Source organism: Ailuropoda melanoleuca, chromosome 8 (genome assembly GCF_002007445.2).
Source record: "Ailuropoda melanoleuca isolate Jingjing chromosome 8, ASM200744v2, whole genome shotgun sequence".
NCBI lineage: Eukaryota > Metazoa > Chordata > Mammalia > Carnivora > Ursidae > Ailuropoda > Ailuropoda melanoleuca.
Window position 1 is genome coordinate 88,936,956 of NC_048225.1, and position 20,742 is coordinate 88,957,697.

A 20,742-nucleotide genomic window follows, 5' to 3' on the forward strand; every position below is an offset into this window, starting at 1 on the left:
TCTCAGTTGTCACTCATTCAACCAATATTCACTAGGTATCTGCTATGTGCCAGGCACTGCTCTAGACACCTAGAATACATTGTGAAGAAAATAAAAATCCCTGTCCTAGCCGTGTTAACATTCTTACATTCTCCTTTCTACCCATGAGTTTAGTGATCTGGTTCAGTCAATGCCACTATCACAACCTCATTTACGTACATTCTCTCCTATCCTTTCACCTACACTATTTCAGTGAACTCTTCACTGGTTTACCAACCTATAGCTTTTCATCTCTCTAAAATACCTTACAAACTGCCGCTATATCAATCTTCCCAAAGCATCAGTCTGATTCTCCTGCTTGAAAACTTAGAAGGATTTCCCAATGACCACAAAATAAAGCTTATATTCCTCTGCTGGTCTCTAAGGTACCCAGAATGGTCCAAACTATCTTTTAGGCTTATCTTCCAAACTGAAGAAAATCACTTTCACTTTCACCTGACCTTCAAGCCAAAATGAATTATTTATTATTAAAATTACTTATTTTAGGGACCTCAATATTTCTTCCATCTTTGTCTTTGTTTACAACTATTACCTCTATTAGAATCCCCCACCCTACCCACACCTTTAAAATCTAATTTCCAAATCTTAACCATTCTTCAAGGTCTAGATCAAATTTAGCCTCTTTTATGCTTTGTCCTGATTTCTCCAGCTAGGAATCATCACTCCCTCCTCTGAAATCCTGTAGTACTCTATTTGAAGCCGTTTATAGTACTTAATATTTTTACCTTATGTTTTAGTTATCTGTGCCACTTGCTCCCCATATGAATGTAAAGTCAGGGTTTTAGCCACCTTGCTTGTACTAACATAAAAGAGGAACACTAGATTATTATTATCATCATTAAGGGAGTTACCAAGCTTTATTCATTCAATGAACATCACTGGATGTCTACTCTGTACACTGTGCCAGGCTCTAAAGAAATGATGATGACTCAAACAAGGAGAAGTCACATAAATAGGTAAATTAGAATACAATATGTTAAATACCTTAAAAAATAAACAAAGCATATTGAAAGTCTAAGGCAGTAGGTGAAATATGGGTAAAAAATATGGGAAAATATGGGGGAAAAAAGTAGGTGAAATATGGGAAAGAGGGGGATACCAAGAAGCAAAAACCAAGAAGCAAAAAAGAAAGATTAGACAAACAACCAAACATGAACTAAGGGACTAAAGATCTGCAAGATTCTGAGCCCAGGTAAAAGAAAGATAATTCCTGATACTATTAACTGACCTGAAAATCACAAAAGAAAAAAACTTGAGCGAAAAAAAAAAAAAAGATAGACATTTGGATGACAAACCATTTTGGGTATCTACAGGATAACTGAGATAGTTAATGGACAGATGAAAATAGAGTCTACAATTTAAAAGCTAGGTTGGCGCTAGTGGTTAAGAGTTGGAAATCATCTATATAAACATGATCTGAAACTGCCTAAGCTCTAGATAAATGCAATTTCTCAGAAAGTGAGAAGTGGGCCCAAGACATAAACTTTTGGAATACAAAGCAGCAGAGAAGACAATGAGGAAAAGATCAGATATATATACACATGGCCACAAATATTAAAGGAGCATTTCAGGAAGGAAGAGATACTAATCAATGGTATTATAATAGTGCTGTATGGTCACAGATCATAGATGCACATGTGTTGAGCACAGCATAATGTGTAGAGTTGTGGAATCATTATGTTACATACCTGAAACTAATGTAACACTGAAAAAAGAAAGAAGAGCTTTAAAAACTATCAAAAGCTGCTTAGAGAAGAGGTACCTGCACCCTCATGTTCAGTGCAGCATTTATTCACAAGATCCAAGACATGGAAACAACCTAAGCGTGAACAGATGAAGGGATAAAGATGCGGTACATACACATACAATGGAATATTATCCAGCCATGAGAAAGAAGAAAATCCTGCCATTTGCAACAACTTGGATAAATGCTGAGGGCATTAATCTAAGTGAAATAAATCAGAGAAAAACAAATACTGTATGATATCACTTATATGTGGAATCTAAAAAAAGCCAAGCTCAGAGAAACAGAGAATAGAGTGGTGGTTACCATGCCTGTGTGTTGGGGTAAGGGTTGGGGGGGAATATTCATTAAAGGGTACAAACTGCTAGTTATAAGATTAATAAGTTCTGAGGATCTAATGTACAGCATGGTGATTATACCTAATAATGCTGTACTATATGCTTGAAAGTTGTGAAGAGAGCAGATCTTAAATGTTCTCACCACAAAAAAGAACTGTAATTATGTGATGGGATGGAGGTGGTAGCTGATGCTATGGTAGTAACCATTTATCAATAAATCAATGTATTAAATCAATATGTTGTACACCTTACATTTATATAGTGTTATATGTCAATTACATCTCAATAAAGCTGGAAAAATAATTTAAAAAGAAAACTGAAAACATCTGAGTTAAGTAAAACAAGGAAGGGTTCATTATACTAATAATTCTTCTGTTTCTCGAGTTGGATGGTGAATATAGATGTCTAGTCTGTCTAATTGGAATCCTGTCTACGTATCTCCCTATCTAATTAGAATGCTACAACTGAATTATAAAGAAAAGTAGCTAACATTAGAATGCCTATACTCTGACTCTCTACTTTAGAGGCTATAACTTAAACTATCCATTTGTAAGATTTAAAAAATATAACCTTAAGTTAAAGGAAAGAAAAATAAAAAGCTGCTTAGAGATCAAAAAGAAAAAAGACTAAGTGGAGGTTATTAGATCTGAGGACCAGGAGCTCACCTGTAACCATCAATAAATGGTTTCAGTAGGGTGACCAAGCTTAGATTACATTGGGTTGAGTATACATGAAAGGTCAGGAAATGATGGCCACAAATACTGATCAATAATAAAAGCAATCGGGCGCCTGGGTGGCACAGCGGTTAAGGTTAGGCGTCTGCCTTCGGCTCGGGGTGTGATCCCGGCGTTGTGGGATCGAGCCCCACATCAGGCTCTTCTGCTGTGGGCCTGCTTCTTCCTCTCCCACTCCCCCTGCTTGCGTTCCCTCTCTCGCTGGCTGTCTCTATCTCTGTCGAATAAATAAATAAAATCTTTAAAAAATAATAATAATAATAATAATAATAATAAAAGCAATCATAGTTATTACATTTATTGAATTTCTACTATCAGATATCATTTTGAGTATTTTGAACACATTGCTTAACTCTTTAATGCATTAACTCTTAAAACACAGAGTTTTAACTCTTTAATGTAAACATGTAAACATACTTCTCATTTTACCCCTGAAGATCTGAGACTCAGGTTACTAAAGTATCCTGCCCAAGTATTGCAAATTCTATAATTCATTCTTGAGGAAAAAAACACATAGCCCATTATTTCAAATGAAACCTTATTTTCTATGATTTACTTCTCTTTTTGGCAACTCAATTTTCTGATATTCTTCTTTTTATTTCCAAAAGTTTTCTTAACCATTAGACTTTTATATCAGGTGTAGCAAGTAGCCTCTGAGATGACTCCCAAAGATTCCTGCTTCCTGGTAATACTGCTCTTGTGCAACCCCTCCCATACAAAATAGAGCTGACCTGTACAACCAATAGATTATTGCATAAATCACAGAGTACTGCTTCCAAGGCTAGGTCATAAAAGACACTGTGGTTTTCATTTTGCTGTCTCTTGGATCATCTAATCTGGGAGAAGCCAGCCATAAAAAAACAGAAGCAGCCCTATAGAGAGTTCTGAGTGGAAAAGAATTGAGGCCTCCTGAAAACACACACACACACACACACACACACACACACACACACAAATTTGCATACCATCTGAGTGAGCTACCTAGAATTGGATCCTCCAGTCCCAGTCGAGCCTTGAGATGACCTGCAGCCCCAGCTGACATCTTAACTGCAACTGAACACAATACCTTGAGCCAGAACACCCAGTTAAGCTGCTTCCAAATTCTTGACACACAGAAAGAGCATGAGATAAATGTTTATTATTGTTTTAAGCTGCTAAGTTTGGGGGTAACTTGTTATATAGCAATAGATAATTAATACACGAGGTAGATTTGAAAAATATCTTTATGTCACAAAATGTACATGTATTAGATAATAACCAACATTCACTGCTCATCTTGATCAAAGTAGCTAAGATTCTTACTCCTGTAAGTACACAAAATTATGGAAAGGAAAATTATGACAATTTGAAGTAAGTGATTTATTTAGCAATAATAAGCAAAATTGCATTCCCATATGTCAAAGCCACCAACACTTTAATTTAACTTACACTGAATGTCCTTGGGAAGTCATGCAGCCACACTTCTAAGCTGGAGCAGGTCTGACAAACTAAATCAGCATCTTCCTTGCCTAAGGATACTATTCTGGTGATAAAATAAAGCTGACAACAAATACTCTCTTCTAACTAATTAAATCTATATGGTTCATTCTTATGGGGTAACAGCTATAAATTCTGAGGGCAGAGAGCAATCTCACTTTTAAGCTACTGTTATTTTTACTGAATTCTTCTGCACCAGTTCTTTTATACTCTTTCACAGCAGTTCCAGTTTCATGAAATACCAAAATGGAAAGCCCTTTTTTATTTTTCCCAATTTTCATTATCTTTTATTTCCACACAGAATTCAAACCATTTTCATTTACTAGTCACAAGAAAAGCTCTTAATGCTTTTGGCTTCCAGCTCTCTTTAACATATAAGTTTTATACAGGTTGGTAAAACATGTTGGATTTTGCCCAAAAATAATAGTTATCACAACATAAAATTCTCACTTTAGCTCTTAGTAACAGTTTGCCAGTTTATCTGAACAAAAACAAAAAGAAATCCAAAAGCTCTGCAATGCTGTTTCCTATATGTCTATACAAATGGTTTCTTCTTCTTCTTTTTTTTTTTTTTTTTAAGGAATCTCTACACACAACATGGGGCTTGAACTCACAACCCTGAGATCAAGAGTGACATGCTCTTCCAACTCAGCCAGCCAGCTGCCCCAAAAATGGTTCCTAATCTATGGGTGTCAGACCACTTCACAGCTCCAATTTCAATATCACAAAACCTTAATAAACTAGGTATTCTCTGTAGGCTGAATAATGTTTCCCACAAAAATACTACTTGTCAAAATACATGAAGATATTTGTACTTAATAAAATACTACCATATTCATTGAATCTAAAGACATCATCAATTGTCAAGGCACAGCATTATTTTATGAATCATTAAGAAAGAAAAACATTACCAATTAAACTATGACATGTGTGAGACGAATCCCAATTTCAAAGGTGTTGGAATGTGGAAGAGGGGAGTGTGCATCTTAGAATCTATGAAATACAGTAATTCATTTTGTCAGAAGGTAGTTTCTCAAGCAACAGATTCTAAAAGTCCAGCTACCATCATTTGCTTTCCAAGAAATTTCATGACATTGAAAGAGAGTCTTACTGGATAAAGCACTAACACCCCAAAATAAAATGTCTGTTGAATAAATGAATAAAAGTTACTCCAGGGTCTTATTTTTAATAATGACAGAAATTAACAGCTATACTTTACTGAAGAGTATCTTCTATTAGGCCCTTGCTGGCACTTTCATATATTATTACATCCAATTTTCATAATTAGCCTCAAGGTAAATATCCCCATATTACACAAAAGAAAACTGAGGTTCAGAGAAATAACTTTGTGAACCTCTCATAGCCAATAAATGAGAGAAATGCAATTAAAGCCAAAAATTTAGATAAAATTAAAGCTACTTTCTCTACTGCCTTCAAATATGAACAGATCTCATATATCCTCCAAGAACCTTTTAAAGCTTTATCCTACTTACTCCTAAAGGTTCTACCCTATTTTCCTCACTCTGTTAGTAGCCACATTTCTCAAATGAAAATTACACACATATTGTATCAATGACTTTAACCTCTTAAAACCTGGAAGTCAGTTTGCAAAAGACAATTTACGTTCAGAATCCCAATAAGCTCCTTTTGTCATAGCCAAAGCCTATCCTTAATTCTCATTCTCACTGACCTGTCTACACAGCATGTCACTGCGAGTAATCCATTTTATCTTTACAACTCTTGACTCTTATAACATGTATTTTCCAAGACTTCCTCTATTTGCATCTCTACTTTTCTTTTTTTTTTTTTAAGATTTTATTTATTTATTCGACAGAGACAGAGACAGCCAGCGAGAGAGGGAACACAAGCGAGGGGAGTGGGAGAGGAAGAAGCAGGCTCATAGCGGAGGAGCCTGATGTGGGGCTCGACCCTACAACACCGGGATCACGCCCTGAGCCGAAGGCAGACGCCCAACCGCTGTGCCACTCAGGCGCCCCGCATCTCTACTTTTCTGCCTTACATACTTTCCCTTAGTGAATTCAATTACTATCTCAATTATGATAATCTATCTGTTGATACAATTTTTCAAATCCTAGTTCCTTCTCTACATATAAACATTTCACACATGAAATCAGCATATTTAAGATCTAATTTACCATCACCAAAAGTAGCTATTCTCTACCAGTTTCCCGAGGTTTAAACCTTTATAGTGAATTCTTCCCTCCTTCACTCCCTATAAAATACATGAACACTGAAGCACCTACATAATACATCACTGTGCTAAGCACTAGAAAGTGATGCACTCAAAAATGTTTAATAGGGGACCTGGGTGGCTCAGTCAGTTAAGTGTCCAACTCTTGATTTCAGCTCGGGTCATGATCTCAGGGTTGTGAGCTTGAGCCCTGCATTGAGCTGTGGAGCCTACCTGGGATTCTCTCTCTCCCCTACTGCCCCTCCCTCTCTTAAAAAAAAGGTTTAATAGTATTACTTCATCTTTACCAATGATATTTTTATTTAATTTCAAATATTAATGATAATAAAATGATCCAACTACTACAATATTGTGTATGTTTGCATATTACACCATTTGGAAGGAAGATGTTCACTTTAATAGGATATTCTGTGTTTAGCAGGGCAGATTCACAAAATACGCATTAAATTATTATTAATAATCATTGATACATCCTTAAAAATGTTAAATCATTGTAATTATAGTTGTAAATAAACAATGGTTTATTAAGTGTTCCCTATATAAAACCCACCATGTTATATAATATTGTCTTTAAGATGAAAGATAAGTCAAGGGAGAATTTTAAAATATTGCATTTGATTTTCTTTTCCTAAAACATTTTTTTCTCTAATATTGTACGTTTATCAATCAATTCTAATAAGACTTCACAACAGAAGTGTGGAAGAAAGAAGGAAAAAGTTACCAACCTTCTTCCCAGTTTTTCATCTATCTCAAAAATCAAAAAAACTTTGAAAAATGTATAAATATTTTTATTTCATCAATAACCATCAACAAGTAGTAACATAAACTTTGTTCTGTGAAATACCAGACTTTTTAAAAAAGGTAAAATTCTTTCAGCTTCCATTTGTCCAATAATTGAATAGTATCTAAGTTGTTTTCTTCCTAGAGTTTCACTGAGTCCCTTCCCCAAGTATAAATAAATCAACTAGCACCCTGCTCAACTGTTGGTTTCAAACCACTAGGAATAGATATGTAATAATGGCTAATACATACACAACACTTACTACACATAGTATTATTACTTACTATGCACATGTACTGTCCTAAGTGCTTTCCAATTATTATTTCGCTTCATTTCACATGATCCTCTAAAGTAGGCATTATTATTATACCCAATTTAAGGATGAGAAAATTTTAACACAGAAAGGCTAAATGACTTGCCCAGACTCACAGGGTTATTATAATTTCAATTTCAGTCATCTCTAAATTAATGTAACTTCTAATTTTTCCATCTATCAAGAACTGAACTTTTCAAAGTCCGTGATACTAAGCAAATTCTAGAAAAAACATTTTGTAGCCCTCACTAGCAAATATCTAACAGGAATATAATTTGAGATATTTTTATTTCAATACTTATATTTCAATTAAGTATATTTGACTCAAAAAGAAAGGTTTATCATAAGACAATGAACTCTGTGATAAGTAGTGGTGCCTCAGCTGCTTATCAACACCTTTGTTACCTGCTATTATAAAAACATTTGAAAAACAACTGCATTTGAGTTTATTACATAAAAGGGCTAAATCTGTATTCACTGACTAAACAATATAAGAACACTCTAAATTGATACCAAAGTAATTTATTTCTAGAGCTCTGGCCACACTCTGTGGAGACAAACATGAACTTTTCTTCTTTTTTCCATTCACTCTTCAACCATGCTCTCATGAATCTCTTTCTCAATCCTTAATGACGTCCCAGGTAGATCCCATGGCCTTTCGGTCACTTTCTGTTATTTAAAAAAAAAAATTGCTAAATATGACAGACACTGTCAGATGCTGGATGTTGACATACACACTCTGCCTGACATACATGCAGTAAGCATTAAGTATTATACATTATTACTATCAAATTTAATCAAATCTAAGATGTCACTAATGGTAACAGACACCATTATATTTTGCGCTTCTGAAAATGAAAAACATATCTGCCAATTAATCTATGACACAGCATTAATTATAAGATGTATTCTGATTTCAACATTAAAATATGGGGAAAATACTAAAATTGATTAAATAAGCTATTGACTCAAGCCCTCAATCTATTTGGCCATACTGTCTGGTTTTCCTGTCTGGTCTTGTTCTCTCCAATGCAGCCTCCGAGATCTAAATTATACATCTCACTTTGTACTGATCCCTCCCCACTAACATCTTTAAAATCCTTGATGGTTCACACCCAGGAAGTGTTTAAATTCAGCAAGATACTCATCCCTTCACCCCTTGATCCCTCCTAGTCCCCCCTTCCAACCTCACCACATCAGTTCCCCAGCCTACCTACTAAACCAGAGTTCATTAATATGCTTAGATATTTTCACCTATTTATGCCTTTGTTCAATATTACTGTATCTGCCTAGATTGCCCCTGAGCCCTTTCTCCTCTTCACCATGTAATCAAACTCCACTCAATCTCTGGTACCCAGTTCAAATGCCACCTCTGTGAAAATTTCCAAGATAAATACTTTTGATCTCCAGGGCAAAATCAATTGGCATTCTTCTGTAACACAACCACAGTATGCTATGATAAGGAAACTACCCAAGTTATGAGCTCCTTGAGGACAGGCACTTATCTTTACATCTATAGCCTCTTGCGTGCTCCTGACAGAGTAACACCATGTTAAAAATCCAGGCTCTGAAATAAGACACACCTGTGTTTGAATTCTGGCTTTTACCATTCATTAGTTATGTGACCTTGGGCAACTTACTCAATCTAAGACTCAGTGTCTTCTAAAAACAAGGATAACAAAACCTGCCTTAGAAGATAAGGATTAAATGTAAAATACCTGGCACATCAGAAACATTCAACAAACATTAGCTGGTAGTATTATCGTTATCCCTTTATCATTAAAAAAAAAAAAACAAGGAAGCAGTCATTCATGAATACTTCATGAATTGATTTAACACATATTCTGATCTGCTCTGGTCATATACGTCCTGATTTGGCCTGGTAACATGTCAAAAGAGGTCTTAGTGGGGAGGGAGGGTTACTCCTAATATACAGGTAACAGATGTAACCTGAGTTACCATTCAAACAGATATATTACAGAGGAATGACCAAATGATTTTTTAACCTTCCTGAGCCTTGCTCATTCCTACCTAAACCCTCAAGCTTTACCATAATTCCTCAGTCCTGTCTTTTCAAGTAAGATAGGTTTTTAACTAGACAGGGCAATGGCTGATTTTCTGTAGCTGAGTAAACAATAGTATTTTTAAGGTCTGAGTCTCTTAATTTACTCAGTCTTTTAACTGACACACACCAGAATTATTTTAGGTTGATAATGTGATCTACTGGATTAGATTCAGAAAAATGTATTAATGCAAAGTATCTGAATAATCATTAGAATATTTAAATTCATACTGACTCTTATAAGAAAATTCTTTCTTAAAATTTAAAAGCAAAACAACAACATCACATTACAGCAGTGACAAGCCTCGGCAAGGTACAGCAGTGAGCCAGAAGCCAATATTCTTATTCTAGGCTCTCCTATCAGCTAGTTTTAAGACTCTGACCACATATCTTGGCTTCTCTACCCTCAATTTATTCATCTATGAAGTGGACGGGTTGAAAGGTCTTTCTCAACTCTAAAACCAATTCTAGTACTAGAAATTAAATTTTCATTAGAAAATTGAAAATANCTTTCAAAAAAAAAAAAAAAATCTTTAAAAAAAAAAAAAAAAAAAAGAAAATTGAAAATAACTAAAAACTCAAACAACTCACTCAAGCTATTTGGTCATACTTAAGAATACACATGTGAATTTCACCCCAATTTAAAAAAAAAATACAGACGGTGTCTATAACTTAAATAAATAATGTCTAAATTATAAGTGACCCAGAGAACTTCAAAAACCATATAATTCTTCCCACTTGGTTTTCTTACTATATATAAAAAGGTTAAGGACAATTTATTAATATAAGTATCACAAATAATAAGAGTATTAGCTAAAATCAACAAAGCCATTTTCCAAGAAAATCTGAACTGGATAAGCCGACAGGGACAAGTTTAAGGCTCAGTTTCCCTTACAAAGATACTGTTAACCCAACATTATCTAGTACCATTGAGCTCCTCTGCTGGAGAAAGAATTTTAATAGCTAATATATAGCTCTTACTATGTGCCAGGCATTGTTCTAAGCACTTTTCATATTTTAATTCCTTTAATCCTCACAAAGTGTTATAACTACTATTATTATCGCTATTTTACAGATGAGGAAACTGAAGCACTGAGAGGTTAAGTGACTTGTCTGAGGTCTCTTAGCTAGTAAATTATGGAGCTGGAATATGAACTAGGCAGTCTGGCTTCAGAGTTTGTCCTCTGTATGCATATAAACCTACTAGCATATAAGGCAAAATAATAAGCAATAAAATGAAACAGGGTAATTGTGTTAACTCAGTCACTAACCACACCATGTAACCCTGAATCACTTAACCTCTCTAAACCTCATTGCCCATTTAAGTAAAAAAGGAATTGCGCTAAATAATCTCTGAAATTCCCTACAGGTCTAATTAACGTTCCATGATCTATGATCTAGAAGCCAAACACCACAACTTGGCATAGTAACAGCTGTGCCCTATGCCCATTTTTATCTTCCTCTTTTTACTCTTATCACTAATATCTCTTTCTTATGGCCTCATCTTCATAAGGTCTAAGGTCCTCTTACCAACTACTATCTAATAATAGTCACACAGATAATCTCGAGGAAAATATAAATTAACTCTGACCTCCAGACCACACTCCACTACCTCTAAACCATGCAGACTGAAACTTGGGACTAAAAACAGACCAGCCAATGCTTCAGCAGGTGCTCAAGAACAGATCAGACCACATCTAACTGGATGTATGTATAAATGACTGAATTTATTGGTTTATTTTTCATAAAGCAATATGATGTAGGAATTAAGAAAGCCTACCCACAATTAGCAGTATCAATATATCAATTACTCAATGGCCCTAAGACTCAGTTTCCCCAATCTATAAACAGAGCTAAAAACCTACCTAAATGGCTTGCTATAAAGAGAATGTTTTTAAAGTACCTACCACAGTGCCTAACACGGTAAGCACTCAAAAAAATCACAACTGTTGTTACTGCCCCCTGATACCACCACTGTTGTTATTTACAATTCCTGTATAAAAGCAAGAGCTTTTTATGACAGATTTGATTTCAAATTCTGGCTCTACTACTTGCTAGGTGTGTAGCAATGAACAAACTGATTAATCTCTCTAAAATGAAAATAATAAATCATATTTTGTGAAGATTAAATGAGATTAACCTATGGAAAGCAGCTGACACTGGGTTCCTAACTGCTCAATAAATATTAATTCCATTCTCTTTAATGACAAGCTGACCACATATCTACTAATTCAATTCAAAGGAAAGAGAATGGAATTGGGAATCCCAAGGAAGCCAACTTCACTTTTCCCAAATGAACATCCTTTGTAGCAAGGGAGATACCAGAGAATTCTCACCCAAGAGATTCCCTTATTCCTCTTTGTGCTTCCTAAAATTAGAGAACTTTTTCTCAGGCCATCTCTGAACTTTCCTTTTTTTTTTTTTTAAAGATTTATTTATTTATTTATTTATTTGACAGAGAGAGAGAGAGCGCGCACCAGCGCCAGCGAGAGAAGGAACACATGCAGGGGGAGTGGGAGAGGAAGAAGAAGGTTCTGAGCGGAAGAGCCTGATGTAGGGCTCGATCCCAGAACGCCGGGATCACGCCCTGAGCCAAAGGCAGACGCTAATTGACTAAGCCACCCAGGCGCCCCCATCTCTGAACTTTCTGAAAGGAGTCCTGGGCTCTAAGGCAACAACTCTCAGAAATCCTTCAGGGAGGGGCTCCTGGCTGGCTCAGTCAGAAGAACATGCAATTCTTGATCTTGGGGTCATGCAATCGAGCCCCCCGAGATTAGGTGTAGAGATTACTTAAAGAAACTTAAAAAAACAGAAACCCTTTCAGGGACCCCAAAAGATCCAAACTCTTTTTTTTAAATTATAATACAAAACTTCATTTGCTTTTTCATTCTCATTCTTTGACAAGTAAATTGTTTTCCAGAGGCTGCAAGAAGTGTGAGAGCATGTCTCTAGTAGGTATGCTTGTATACTCCTGTGTTTTAAGCATTTCTGTTTTAATTTCTAATACAGCATATATCAGCAGATACTGGAATCCTCAAAAATTGTCAAGAGTTTCAAGTGGTCCCAAAACCAAAAGTTTAAAAACCACTGCTCTGTAGTACAAAAAAAGCCTCGAAAGTACATGGATTACTCTGAATTACAAGTTAACCAATTTACCCTAAATAAGTCACACAATAATCTAAAAACTTCCCACTTTCTTAAATGATTACATTTCGGCCCTTCAATCTTAAAAAAATCACTTGTTGGGGCACCTGGGTGGCTCAGATGGTTAAATGTCAGCCTAAGGCTCAGGTCATGATTGCCGGGTCCTGGGATCCAGCCCCACATCGGGTTCCCTGCTTGGCGGGGAGTCTGCTTCTCCCTCTCCCTCTGCCCCTCCCCCTGCTTGTGTGCCCTCTCTGTCTCTCTCTGTCTCTCTCTCTCTCAAATAAATAAAATCTTAAAAAAAAAAAAATCACTTGTTCACTAATTCTCTATGAATAGTCAGTAACAGAACTAGGTCTACGGACTTACACCTCCTCGTTCCTAGTCTAGTCTTTCTAAATATTGCAGATCATCCTCAGCAAATAAGAGAAGACTTAATCAACATATCGTCCTCTTGTTACAGAGAATACACAGGTGTAAGTTACGCTTACAGCAGGTTAATTATACTTTCCTCTAACTTCTAATAAATAAACAACTTTTTAAGAATTTTCTGATTAGTACCTATAGGTATACCATACCTGCATGGTGATGGGAAGAAAGAGGTAACTAAATCTGATCCTAAAAACAAATTAGATTTAGGGGCACCTGGGTGGCTTAGTTGGCTAGGCATACAACTCGTGATATTGGCTCAGGTCATGATCTCAGGGTTGTAAGATCAAGTCCAGCCCAGTGTTCAACTCTGTGCTCAGCCGGGAGTCAGCTTGAGATTCTCTCCCTCTGCTCCTCCTCCCTCTCTAAAAATAAATAATTAAAAAAAATAAAAACAAATTAGATTTAAAGGTATATAACATAAAAAGTTTAAAAAGCTAAGGAAGAAGTCTTCCACGTCATTTACAAAGGGATCCAAATTTATAACAATGTTCCAAGTCCTCAATCTGCAATCTTCCCATTCCACGCCATTTTTAATTCTGAAAACATGCACTGACTGAAATATAAAACCAAAAACAAAACAAAAAAAAAACAAAAAATACTATTGTTTTTTCTATTTTTAAGATAATGAAAGAACTAGAATTTCAGGACAAATCGATCAGCCTACAGCAAATAATAGAACCCCTATAAATATTTGTTGGAAATAATAAATAATTTAAGGCATTTATTCATGAGCTTTGTCAACTTGGCTTCTTTCAGCATTTACTAGGTAACAGGAATATGTGAAAAAGCAAATGACAAACCTAGTGAATTCTGACACTCTCTCAATCCCAAAGGCCAGTTCAATACCAGGGAACCCACAAACCAGCTTGGGTTAAGCTGCAAAACTTGAGCAAAGTCTTCCAAACCTTTTTTTATATCATATCCCTATCAAATACAAAAACAAAAGCTTACTATGTACTTCCAGTATATTTATTGATAAATTATATCCTTCTACAACTGTATACATTATAAAATAGAACTTTTTATTTTTTTTAAGATTTTAATTATTTATTTTGAGAGAGAGAGTGCACGAGTGGAAGCAGAGGCAGCGGGAGAGAGAGAATCTCAAGCCAACTCCATGCTCAGTGCAGAGCCCAAGGTGGGGCTCAATCCCAGGACCCTGAGATCATGACCTGAGCTGAAATCAAGAGCCGGACACTCAACCAACTGAGCCACCTAGGCACGCCTAAAACAGAATTTTTAAATAGTTTCTACAAGTTGAGACAATGATAAACAATTTTTATTTTCACTTATAAATAGTACAAAAATATTTTTAATCTAAGAAATTATCATCAATAACAACACTTTCAGAGAACAACATAACTGAAAAGTTTCATTATTTTTAAAACCTGAGTTTAATATTTTATGATACAGCATTTCAAAGGTCTAGTTTAAACTTCAGGAATTAGCTCATTGTAAAACTTAATTAGAATTGTTATAAACTGAAAAACAGACCTGACAAAGGCAGGATACTCTTAATGCTTAATATATGCTTAGGGTGAAGTTCATTGTGGATTGACAGTGGATGTAAAATCTTATTTCAAAGAATTATCTTAATTATTTTGAAATTTTTTTGGCAAACTCCATGTCCAATCTATTAAAGTGTCATTATTATTATCTGTAATTTGCCTGACCAAAAACTAGAACTAGAAGTAGAATTATCAGCTCTGCCTTTTTTTTTTGTTCACATGTGCTTGCTTTAGTGGTATTGTTGGGGCTTCTTTACAGGAGTCTTTTTAAGTCTAAGTCACATTCATTTTATAAGGGTAAGTTTAGTCAAAACTAGATAATATCCATAAATTCTACATACCTATAAACTAGATGAACTGATATTTGCTGAAAATGGACAAACAAGTAAAAAACATATCAGCAATCCTTTTTTTTCTTTGAATATCTCCTAACAAGGTCATCAAATTGATCCATTTATTAAATATTAGTAAAATTTTATTTCTTCCTTGTCTTATGCATAAAAATGAATATAACTAACAGTTCTAATATTATCTTCTCTTACTCCATGGAAGTTTGGGGTACTCTCCTTTGGGGACTATGATACAAATATACTTAAAACCCCTAGCCAGCACAAGTCAATCAGTCTCTCAAATGCTTTCCAGATTAGGACTGGATTTGAAGCCAGGACTAATTTTCCATGGTCACCACGGGTCAAATAAGATTCTTATGTTCTTATGATCTGGGCCTTCACCCAAAAGCTGATCCAAAACCAACCTTCAGGGATAGATGGACAAGTATAATCTTTCCAGGATACTCACCCTAACATACTTCATTATACAAATATAATTTTAAAAATAGTTAATAGATTCCTCTTTTATACAACATTCATTTACTCATTTAAGAAACATTGGTAAATGCCAGGCATCTTATTTACAAGTGTTATCTTAAATATGCTATACTGTACTTTCATTTGCAGAAGTGCATGAAAGAAAAAGTGGTTTGTGCCCCATCGGGTGGCCAAACTGGAAATTTCAAACAAGTTCTAGCAAGACAAGTTAACCCTAATGAATCAACATAATACCTTTGGGAAATTGAAGCCTGCAACACAAGTGTTCTCATGGGATAGTTCTATAAATGAAAATCACAATAAAGTCATGGCAATGTTTCCTTACACTTGAAAAAAAGGAATGTACAGTTTATACAGAATCTCTCCTTTTCCAAATCTTGCAACAAAAAATTAATCCAGGATCATCACTTTTTATTTATTTAAGCTAAATAAAGTTTCATTGGGTCAGTTTTCCATTCACGGATTAAAACCTCTTCAAAATTTTTCTGAAAGAACCTTAATGTAGAAAGATGCTATTAATAATAGTCCTAGAAAACAAGAGAGCTAGGCAAACCATAAGAGACTCTTAACTATAGGGAACAAACTGAGAGTCATTGGAGGGGAGGTGCGTAGGGGATGGAGTAACTGGGTGATGGGCATTAAGAAGGTCACTTGAAGTAATGAGCACTGGATGTTGTATGCAATTGATGAATCAACAGAATTCCACCTCTGAAATTAATACTACAGTATATGTTAATTAAATTGAATTAAAATTTTTTTAAAATTAAATAATAATAGACCTAAATTTAAATTCTGTCTTCTTCATATATCAAACATAATTAAACCATAAAAACATAAATTTAAAGCTAGATGGGTCCTTAGAATATATAGCCCTGTGAGTTTAGAAACCATCAAGTCCAGTTCTCTCACTTTACAAATGAAAAACCTAAAACTCAGAAAGAGGAAGTAATTTCATCAGGGTAACACACAGCTAGGGTGGCCTGACTCCCAATGCTTACACTTCTATGCTCAAGAGATGAGCTATCTATAAATGATCCCAGACAAACAACTTAACCTCTCTGGACCTTTGTTTCCCTGTCTGAAAAAAACAAGAAGGTAGACAGTGTTTAAATTCCCTTTAAAATCCTGAAATTTAGATACCTCATTATTTTAGTATCTTAACAAAACTACCGTATACACTGAAAAAAAAACCATTCCTAATTCCTGAGAAACCAAAGCAGCACAGGACCCTAGGGATAAAAACACAAGTCAGCAGCCTAAAGCATCAAATATATTTGCTTCTTTTGCTAATATTCTGTAAAATATTAACACAGTCATACTAGTCTATGTGGTTGAAACTGGTCTGTTAATTTTGATTAATCAATTACAGAGCTCTAAAATTGCAATCATGGATTCTAAATTTTTTTTAAAGTGCTCTCATAAAGATTTATTGATGTTCTATTTTCTATGCGAAGATTTACACTCAAATAGATTACTGGAAAAGGGATGGTCTCTGCTCATTTGTGTTTATTCTCTGTAAAAACTATTCACAAATGTATCAAATAGGTTTTCTTTATACGGTTTCTTCTTGTTGCTCTCTTTTATGCTTTATTATTCTGCCTATGAAGATTGAGCTTATGAACTCTACAATTTATTTTTAAATCAGAAACTCAAGTAGTTATTAGGTTGAGAGTCACTAATATTAATAACTTTTTAACATTCCAAAAACCAAAAACCATTAAAATTAAACCAAAAACTTATGAACCACGATGGACCTTGAAAAGCTCTAGCCCTATATTCTTACGTTATGGAAAAGGAAAGAGCCCTGAAAAGGCAAAAAGATTGTCCTCAGGGTCTCATGGTTAACATATACAAGAACTATCATTTATTGTGTGACCATGTATACACAATAATACAAATAATTACAGACGTAAAACAAAATTTTCAGTTTCTATCTAATGCTCTCTTATTTCAAATGAAATTTAATGCAGTGAAATGACATAAAAACCAAAGAAGCTGAACAGTTCATAGTGGTTCACAGCACTAGAAAGCACTATAGGCTACACATCAGGGGTAATACCCCCAAAATTTCACCACCAGTGTTTGAAAAACAAACTCAAGCATCTGTTCTACTAACTGTTTCAGGGCATGATCTTCGTACATGAGAAACTACATGTTACTGCATTATAAGAAGGTTCTTTTCTCTAGCAACAGCTAACCTCTTTTAAGATGTCGTTTTTCCCCTAAGTTTTTAAGTTGCCAAAATGTCTGGACTCTGAAAACTCGTATCTGTGCCTCTTTTAAGTATTTTTAAAGGAATAGCATCAGCTCTTGGAAACAGTATACAACACAGACCCCAACCCTATAAAAAAAAATGTCTTTCATGGCTCCAGTTCACAAAGAAAAGTCCCCCTTATTTAATTTTACCTACCAAGCAATGAGTTTATCTGGGACAGGAGTCATGTAGCAGGGACTCTGCAGAACAGAATTTCAATTATCCATAATAAATGAATTTTTTAAAAAATAATTCATAATTGCCCCAGGAAAGATAATGCAGTCACACTCCCTCTGTAACCAACTTAACCAATTAGTGTTAGTGTCTAAACGGAGTATGTGAATGAGAAGTCCCAGAATTACTGTGGTTACTCCAGCCACAAAGCTGACATTACGAATCAAGAGGTAATTGAATTTTCAAACTAAATGTTATGCTTCCCCTTCCAGCCCCAGATATTCCAAATTAATACAATTCTATGAGACAGTTAAGTGCTATAATACTTAAAATGAATCACAGCATACAACCAGCCACTATTACTTCTGCCCAAATCAGGCATTCCATACTATATAACAAGTATAAGATGTTGCTTCGGCATGCTGTGTCCTATGCCTCTATGAAGAACTGGCAGTGGTGCTGAAAATTACTACTACAAGATGAAAGACCAATACACTCCTTTCAATAAAAACCATCATCTGGACTCTAGCCAAGGTTTTAAAACTGACCAAATGTTATTAGAAACAATAAATCAAAAACTCCACAGGATGAAAAGCTAGCGCCTTATTTCATTCTTAGAAAATGTAGCCACAAAACACTGTAAGAAAATTAAGTGACAAGCATTAATAATTCTGGGCGTTTCATTTCTGGCAATAATCAAATACTGTATTTTACAAGGTTAATTTATTTTACAATCTTCAAGATTCTGTTTACCTACACCCTTTTCCCTGTCTTCTTCAATTATTACAACTGCTATATGAAAAATAAACTTTGCGCTATTGCCTAAACATCCTATCACTGAACTTAAACAGAAATTAAACAGAGAACTAAAATATTTTAATTCATAAAATGTAGCTAACATACTTGTGTTCATATTGATTTTATACTCTTTGTTCCTGCACACACATAGATGTGAATTCCTGGAGGTTTCAGATAAGTCTTTCTTTCTCTATCCAAGGAGCTGAATTGCCAGCTACTGAGAATAACCTATTGCAGTGCTTAAAGCTCTTCAGGTATCTTGCCTTGTGAATATATAAATGGGTTCATTATCTTTACTTTTCCCTATATTAATGTAAGGTTCCTTATCAGTACCTACTGAATACTCTCCAGGAGCTGTTATCACAGAAACTGGGGGGGAGGGGGGGAAGAGGGCCATGATAGCTGCAATACACAGGTATGTTTTAAAAGTACATTGTTTACAATACAGTAGTTTTCTCCCTCGCTAACAAAAGTCTTAGGAGAGAAAACCTGAAAATGTTAATTTTTTTCTTCTCTTCCCCCTTCACTCCATTGCAAAACAACAGGAGAGTCAAAACCAGGGATGTGGTTACTTTGTATACTTCGCGTAATCAGTAAAAAGAACAGTCACCGTCTTATCAAAACAGAATAGATGATTACAATACCTTTCCCTACAGTAACCACTGCATATGTGATACACATTTAAATCAAGTTTCAACCCTGTTAAAAAGCCTTTGTCGACAGTGGGCAAGTGGGGAAAAGCGGAAGGGCTCTGTAGAATGAAGAAAATCACTAAAGGGGCTTATCTCGGAAGAGAAGGATTCCTCGGTGAGAGGTGAGCAGAGAGAGAAACAAAACCTAACCTTGGAGAGGGGGCGCTCGCCCACGGTGGGGACAAGAGGTCAGAGTGAGTGGGGTCGAGGGGATTAGCGCGGAACCACCGCGACCCCGGGCTGCCCTCCCACCACGATTCCCCAACCTGCGGCTCGCCCTCCCACCACTACTCCCCAGCCCCGGCCGTGCTGTGCCCTCCCTCCCGGCCCGCCGCCTGCATATCCGTTACCCCGGCGGCAGCGGGGCTGCGGGGGAGGGGAAGGTCAGCGGGGCCCAGAGGGGGCCGGCCGCGGCGCGGATGCCGCAGTGGCTCCCCGCCGCACCGGGTCAAAGTCCGCCCAGGCGCGGGGAGGCAGCGGGAGCGGAAGGCGGCAGTGGAGGTCGGGACTGGCGAGATGGTGGCCCCTCAGAGTCCTCCCACACCCCGGCGGCCGCCGGTACCTCATACTGGATGTATTGCTTCCTCCACTCGGGAGTGATGTGCGCGGAGAGGTGCTCGGCGAACTTCATCCTGCCGTTTCCCCCTCACTCCCACTCGGGTCCAGCAGTTACAGGCGGCGGCGGCGGCGGCAACAGCGACTCCGACTCCTCCCCACATGGGCCCCGGCGCGGCACGGCGCTGCGCTTCTCTCCTCCTCCGCCGCCGCCGAGGTCTCCTCAGAGCCGCCCTCCCGCCATCTTCCTCCTCCTCTCCATAGCCCCGCCCCGCCCCGCCCTCTAGACGTCATCCCCATGGTAACCGCCTACGCCGCACCGACGAAAGGGGCGGGGTAAGGGGCTGGGTTTGGGTACATTCCTGGAGGCTCCTCCCCTTCAGGGCAGAACGTGCTGGAGGCACCTCCCCTGACCTCTCCCGTTGGCCTTACGGCTGCTCTCTACCGCCTGTCTGGGAAGCGGCAGTGTTGTTATCGCAATTAATGTTAATACTGTAGGAAGAATAATTTACACAAGACATTTATATTTGCAAAGAATTGTGCAAACAGTTTTTCATTTTAATATTTGTTCTTCATAAAACTCTTAAGGACGGATCAACCTTAATCCAAATTGAGAGAGTAAAACAGGCTAAATAGTTAAGGATCAAAAGTATTTAGGG

General features: G+C 36.6%; 1 protein-coding gene across 1 annotated transcript in view; it reads right to left on the reverse strand.

Moving 5' to 3' along the window:
* XPR1 (xenotropic and polytropic retrovirus receptor 1) overlaps positions 1–20,351 on the reverse strand; it is a 236,222-nt gene extending 215,871 nt beyond the window's left edge. Inside the window, exon 1 of the mRNA XM_002920794.4 lies at positions 20,091–20,351. Coding sequence (XP_002920840.1) covers positions 20,091–20,159 — 69 coding nt within the window. The 5' untranslated portion in view covers positions 20,160–20,351. The remainder of the gene's footprint in view (positions 1–20,090) is intronic.
* Positions 20,352–20,742: the final 391 nt, after the last annotated feature.